The sequence below is a fragment of the Brienomyrus brachyistius genome, chromosome 5 (assembly GCF_023856365.1).
Source record: "Brienomyrus brachyistius isolate T26 chromosome 5, BBRACH_0.4, whole genome shotgun sequence".
NCBI lineage: Eukaryota > Metazoa > Chordata > Actinopteri > Osteoglossiformes > Mormyridae > Brienomyrus > Brienomyrus brachyistius.
This window is the reverse complement of record NC_064537.1, coordinates 11,058,116-11,065,655: the sequence shown is the minus strand read 5'-3', so window position 1 is coordinate 11,065,655 and position 7,540 is coordinate 11,058,116. Positions and strand designations below refer to the sequence as shown.

Genomic DNA, 7,540 nt, shown 5'->3' with positions numbered 1-7,540 from the left:
TGACCCTTTGTTTTTTGGTTTCCTTTTTGTGTTTTTTTTTTTTTTTTTTTTTTTTAATTAAACAAACCAAACACCTACTGGCCAAACAAGGAGATGACTGACTAAATAGGGCAAGACAGAGACCAATCCTGACTATTCCATACACCCCTTATGTCTTAACATATACGTAACATATATAATAATCATTATTTTATGCTTAGCATTAAGCTTTTGTTTCCTTCAAATTCGTACAAACTGTCCATCCATCCATCTTGTGTAAACGCTTATCCTATTCTGGGTTACGGGGCATGCGAAGTCTATCACAGAGCCTCTGAGCACAAACCAGGAAACAACCCAGGATGAGGCGCCAACCCATCACAGATCACACGTACAAACTGTTGTTTAACCTAATTCTGTTCCAGTATTTTTGGAATCATCCTAACTCATCCCACTTTATGGCACTCCTGCTAATGATTAGCATCTATATGCTAAAGTAAATGTACTTCATATTTATTTATCTTACTGGTATAACTATTATAATGATATTGTTGTAATAATAATAAAAAATGTATATACCTCAGTATAAATACAGCTATTTTTTTTATCATGACTAGATGTTACCGTTGTTTTCAGCCTTTAGCTTGAGCTGATCCCGGTTCAAGGAAGTTTTTTAATACATTGTATGGCACAGCACACAGACTCCTTTTGGAAACTCTTCTAAGTGTAGCTCATATGTGAAGTGCTACAAAGCTGACATCATATTAGCAAAGGTTAACAGGAGTGCGTAACCCAAAGGACTTGCGCACGAAATGGATAATTCATTAATAATGCAGAAGACCAGAAGAATGATCACTTGTTGTAAACCTGCAAGGGAACATTAAGTGTGACCATGTCATACAGTCAGAGTTAAGTGTAAATGGAAGAGTATTGAGGAAAAACCTTTTTATTTTCAGAAGAGAAACCCTGCCAGGAATCAGGAAACCATAACAAAGGAATAAATTATGTATCATTAAAAAAACAGAGCTATAGTTAGTTGAGGCAGATAGTTACGCTGACAGCCTTAACACAATTTAAGTAAAATAAGTAAAAAAGTAAAATAAGTAAAAAACTGAAGACATACATACACTGATCAGCTGTACCATTAAAACCCCCTGACCTATAAGATGTGGGTGACATAATGCCTCATGAACATCTCTGATCAGTCAAGGCATGGACTCCACAAGACCTCCTGCTACTATGGTATGTCTTAATAATTAACAGTAGTCCTACTGCTGATGTTTACACAGTAGAATCCACGACTGGGAATTAATGAGATAGTTGATAATACCCCAATTGACTTTTTTTTTCTCAGCTTGGTCTAAAGAGCTACTTATTTTAACATGCTATATATTCTTACTGCAGAATAAATCAACAGATGTAAAACATTCAGAACAGTTCGACAGACCACTGGGAGATTATTTTTGACATAACTTGTAGGTTAGATAAAAAGAACACCACACGGAAACATATATCCACTGCTTCTGAAAAAGATTCTCAAGGTCGTCCAGCTTTTGTTGGCAACAAACAGCCTCGCAGCAACAAACAGCTCCTCCCTCTGTCATTAAGCACAGAGCCAAGGACGTAAAGTCCACTCTCTGAACCAGTATAATTACAGCACATGGATGGAAGTAGGTCTCAATCTGTGTTTAAATGTCACCAGAACAAACCACTGAAACAACCAGGCCCACAGAGTGACAGAGACAAGAAGATAAATAATGCAGTTTCAACCTGTGGATGAGAGGGTACCTAAGCACGTTATGACGTTTTGAGCAAAGGTGTATGCAGATGCCCCTCTACTTGCGAACGAGTTACGTCCCGAACGGCCGTGCATAATTTGAAATGTTCGTAAGTCGTTATTCAACATCATTTTAAGGGTATACGCAAGTACAAAGAACCAGGATGCTGGGAGTACGCACGCTACGCTGCTGCGTGGCGGGAGAAGTGGCCAGAAGTCGTACTAGGCGGAATTGGTGTGTAGAGAAAAAAAAAGATTTTGCGGACAGGAAACGGGAGCCCAACGAACACAATTCGGACTTACAGTGCTCTTCGTTCGTATGTCTGACCGTTCGTATGTCGAAAATTCGTAAGTAGAGGACCGTCTGTATTCATGTTGCTGATTTCTTGTTATCGACAAACAAGCCTGAGACAGGGTAGCATTACTGCTAAAACCAGATGATCGGCATCTGCCGCACACGCAAGGGAGGAGGGATCCAAATGTAAACATTTATTATTTACTTCAAAGGATATGAGCATAACTACAGAACATCATAAGTTAATATTCCCAGAAGTTCAGGAACATTATTGACTGGGGAACAGCTAATAAGTTCCCAACATGACAATAATTTCTGTGTTAATTTTCGTGTTTCTCGGTTGTCCATGCTACTTAAAATGCACCACCGTCATTCTGATTGAGAATGAAGCCAGGGCAGCCTGCATTAATGACTGCCATCCTGTCACCCTCTCACCCTCTCTTCCCTCCGCCCTTCAGCATACACAAAAAAATGGTTATGAATGAATGCATGCTCTTCCTGTATTACATCCATCATCCAACCACTCATACTGGGTCAGGGTGAAAGGGGGAGCCCCGGGCGGCATAGGCCACAAGGCTGGGGGGCCCTAGACAGGATGCTAGTCCATTGCACAGTGTATACACACATAGCTGCTCTGCATACCAAATTTTATTCAACTTGCTTCTCTCCCAAAAGCATAAGTGTGTATCACAGGAAAGACTGTATGTGCGGGTATGGATGGATGGAGCAACTAGCCTGGCCAAGGACCTTGATTTAGGATCACAAAGTTTATATGTTCTGAACCACTACTGTGGTCCTTAACAAAAGGAACCTTAATTGCTTTATTCGTAAGCTACTATAAGTACTAAACTGGTGTGGTGGACTGTTATTGCGTAGTTCCCGCTGCTTTGCTACAAGTCAGACTCTGGATCGTGTGTTTTTTGGGGAAAATCCAGCGATAGCTATCTATCATTTTAACGGTTATCAGTGTGGATCAGTGCCGTGGCTGATGCAGAAGCTGCACTGTGGGTTTGATGCATCATAGCTGTTCCACTGGCTTTCAAAATGAGCCAATGAATAATCACTAAATGACTTGGTGTGTCTTTCCCGTTCATTTTCCGATGACAGAGAAGAACAGTTGTGCTTATTGGAGAAAGCAGCCTCATGTCAAGGAGGTTCTAGCTGTTCTGCAGAACAAGCTGCTTGGATGGGGTGTTAATGACTATATGAATATATTATATGCTGACAGTCAGAGTACAGGCAATGCATTCCCATATTTAGGGGAATTTAATGGGGGGGGGGGGGGGGCTTATGAGGGAGATGGATCCAATTAGCGCTCATAAAACACAAATCCTACAACTCACTGCTCAAAACCGTAATTTAGGTTAAAAAAAAAAAACAAATAATTCAGTGAAATTGCTCACATATTGCACACATGCATTTATAAGCTGCAGCAGTAAATAATGTAAGTAGAGGATAGATTCAGATTTATCTCATAATGAAGTTACTTTAGAAGAGCTAACCGACACCTTGATAAGCTTAAACATTTTAAAATGTCTGTACCTAATAATGTAGTTTAAAAAGTTAATGAAAAAGGAGTTTTGGTTAGCCGTGCGAATGTATGAATCTGACAGGTGTGAAAATGTAATCTATTGCTAACGCGGAATCATTAAGCAAGTCGCTTGTGACACCATTTGTGATAAACAATGTGTTTTATTTACCGTATTAAAAAATAAAACTGTAAATTATGTAGAGCAGACATCTTCGGCAGATACAAACCTCTTACGTACCATTTTGTACCCATTTTGCAAGGAAGGTTCGATTTAATGTCCTCTATTTGTGCTTTACAACTAAACTGAGCCCATGTGACTGGACAGTCTGCTACCAGGATACAATTCTTCACATTTACCTTTAAATATTTACAAAGCAGTTATAAAATGTAGACTTTTACAAAAAATTGCATATAAAACATCTTCAACAGAGGTTTCACAAAAGAACTGTGAAATGTCCTTTGTTCACATCCTTGTAACAAGTGCTCATTTTGGTAAACATTTGTGGTGGGTGATCGACACGTACTGTATGAATGCGGATGGTTCAGGAACAGAGAGGTTAAATAATACAGACATCACGTCTTGCTCTGGTTTATCATTTCTTTATGTCATCTAAATCCCACAGCACACAGTAAACAGTGAGAAGAAGTAAACAAAACAAAGTATATGTAAAATGTGTGTGTGACCTGATAAAGGCGAGTTTAAACATATCCGTCAGAGCTTATGATGGACCAAGGACAGATTAGGTGACGAGGTGGGATGATGACCTGATTTAAAACCACTTCTATTATTTTAAAAAAAGAAAACACTTAAAAATTCAAATAAATGAGCTTCCAGGGGAAAAAAATCTTAAGCATCGCAATTATAACAGTTAACAGTATTAAAATAGAGTAACAAAAATTTAAAGCACCAAGTCCCCTGATCCAATGTTAATTGTGCTGTTTGAATGATGTTCTCTTACAGCATCTTGTCAATACCTTGTTAAGTCATGAACCAACGCATGGAATATTGGTTGAGTAAAGGTGGAATTTTGCTGTCATGTGTTTGCAGACAAACACCAATGAGGTAAGAGAGGATTCTGCCACTGGCCAATTGGATGTGGGCAACGCACGGTGTCATGGCACAATGCTGTTTCAAATCACAATAGCTGGAGAACCCATGCACGGATTCTGAAAATTAGTGGTGCTGCAGAATTTTGCTCTTGTGAGTAAAAATTAAAATTAAAAATGGATCCATACTTCACACCCACATTACAGTAATACAAGCGCTGATAAACATACGAGTCAAAACAGTGTCATTCATTTAACCTTATTGCCTCTATTAATAGCAGGTACAGAAACTACTATGACCAGTGCAGTCCTTTAGCAAGATACAGTACTGTGTCTCCATTAATTGCGCAGACAGAAATTGTACTGCATGTTTGTTGAATCAGTCTTTTTGTGTTTGGGGAGAAGAACAGCAAGTGGGACAGTGAAGACCTTAGACAAGCGGATCAGTCTACAGTTCACTAATTCCTCCCTCGTGCTGAAAACTGGGTCATATCAGCTGCTACTTCATGAGTAAACTGGATTATCACGGCGGACTCACAAGGGGACAGCTTTCTTCCACTCTTTTAGATGAATACGGCAAATGTTTAAAGCCCTGTAAAACATTACAGATGCCCATTTTCATTTAAGAGCACGCCCCCTTGTGGTGAGAGTTAACCCTCAGGAGCGGATTCTTACCGCTAGCGATTAGTAAAAGTAGTACTGATTAAATGACTGATTTTCATCTTCTCTGAGTACAGGAACACCACCTACACCTGTAACCTGACAAATCAACCATGAAAACAGATTTGCAAGATTTATATTTTTATATCGTTAAACACATTCTGCTTCGCAGCCACTTCCTGACCTCTGGCGTTCCTGACGTTAAAGATTTTTTTTTTTTAAACAGTTAACCAATTTGTTTCAGTGTTGTTAATTATGCAATTACATGGTAGGCAGAGATGTTCCTTTCTGGGGATTTAAAGCGGGTTAATTTAATTAGGCTTCTTGAATAATGCGGTTAAATGCACAGAAAGCAAATATTTGGTGCTACATAGAAAGTGCAAAAATAAGTAATTTCCATGTATTATCTGGGATGTTAAAAGTGAGATTCTAGCAGCAAGTTTACAGTGCAAGCACAATCATTTATTAATTAATAGTCTCTACTGTAAAGAAGTGGTTAAATAAATAAATCTGATATATATTTTTATTCTATGTTTATGTATGTACATGATGTTGGTGATTTGCTCAGTGTATTATAAAATATTATAAATAGTATGGCAATCGTTTCCCCCTTTTTAAAAGCAAAATAAAGTTAAAATTTCTATCCTCGGATCCTTCAAATCATCCTAAATTTGTTTTAAAGGGGAAAATAATTGACAGAGAACAGCGTACGGAAGGTGTTCCCCTCTGCTTCAGACATGGTTGTGTCCCTGGAACGTGTCACAGTCAAACATGCAGATTCAGCGTTTAGCCACTGCACACGAGGTCAATGATGTGAACCGTGTTGGGGCGACAGGCACTTACTGTTAATTATCAAAACTGTAGCAGTAAAAAGAACACTCATCCACTCACAATATCGGCTTCTCAGGGATAGTCCTGGCACCCACGCACAGCTAGACGCCCCCTTGTGGTAATCGGCTTAAACGGCGCCCTGAACAGTATTCTGTGGTCGCAGTGCTGGTGGGGGGTGGGAGACCTTTCAGAAGCTGGACTCGGGCACCGTGCGCTTCCTGCCTAGAGAGTTGGTGCTGTAGCGTGTCCGCTGCAGGGTGGCGAAGCCGGGCTTCTCGGCGGTAAGGCTCCGTGGGGGGGGCGCCCCCGGCATGCCGTTCCTGTGTAGGGACGTGGAGCGGCGCAGGGCAGGGTCCGGCCGGCCATGGATGCTGGAAGAGCTCTGGGAGCGCTTGATGCTGGTGGCGGAGCTGCTGTAGCCCGGCTTGCCGTTGGCCATCTCCTCACTGCGTCGCCCGACGCTGCCACCAGGGGCGCCATTTGGCTTCCCATCCAGGGCTGCACCAGGCGCCCCATTGGACAGAGACACTCGAGACGAACTCCTCGGGGCTGCCTCGGCCTGCCGCGCCTTCCTCTGCGAGTCCTTCTTCATGAAACTCGACTTGAGGAAGGCCAACAGACCATCATGGCTGCCAGACTCCCCAGCTCTCTTTGCCTTGTTTTCCTGGGCCTGCCCTGCTGGACTCCCCTGGCCCCCTGGGACAGCATCCACATGGCCTTTTCCTCTTTTCACTGTGGCCTCCCAGCCAGGGGCAGCACCGGACCCAGAGCTAGCTGGCAATCCTGCACCGGAGCTCTTCCGGGATTGGGGGTCAGGTGGCCTGCCCTGCTCCGGCCTGGCCTTCCTGGAGGTCCTCCCACTCAGCGTGCCGTCGTCCTTAGGCTTGCTGCCCCGCCTCTGAACCCCGGAGCCGTCGGCAGCTGGCCGACTCTGGCCCTCGGGCACCCTGAGAGTGTCGTGGTGCTCGATGGAGAGCCGGCCAAGGCAGCTGACCCTGCCAGAGCCAGGCGAATCGGGTGGCTCTTTGTCGGGTGTAGTGGCCATCAGATTGACGATAGAGTCCTTGGTGCAGCGCGGCCGCCGGCCTGACTCCAGGTACTCCACCAGCTCCCCGGGGGCCCGCTTCTGCCGGTCTTTGGAGCCAAACGACCAGCGCAGGGGCAGCACCTTGCTCAGGCCCTCTCTGGTCTTGCTGGGGTTGCGCATGCTCATGCTGCGGCCCGGAAGGCTTCGCATGAAGGGCCGGGACTCGGGGCCGCTTGGGGGGCCTGGGAAAAGCAAACAAAAAAAAAATGTATTTGCGCAAACTGCTTGGGGCTCGGTGGGTTTGGCGTCTTTGCCTGTGATCAGAAGGTTGCTGGTTCAAGCCTCGGCAGATCCAGTCACAGCCCTTCTGGGCCCTTAAGCAAGGATTTGAACCCA

The 7,540-nt window shown here is 43.4% G+C and overlaps 1 protein-coding gene across 2 annotated transcripts in view; it reads right to left on the bottom strand.

The window, feature by feature from the left end:
- Positions 1 to 3,720: 3,720 nt before the first annotated feature.
- Positions 3,721 to 7,540, bottom strand: part of usp43a (ubiquitin specific peptidase 43a) — a 71,890-nt gene continuing 68,070 nt past the window's right edge. For both annotated transcript variants that reach the window (XM_049013814.1, XM_049013813.1), the window contains one exon: positions 3,721 to 7,386. In XM_049013814.1, coding sequence (XP_048869771.1) covers positions 6,305 to 7,386 — 1,082 coding nt within the window. In that variant the 3' untranslated portion in view covers positions 3,721 to 6,304. The remainder of the gene's footprint in view (positions 7,387 to 7,540) is intronic.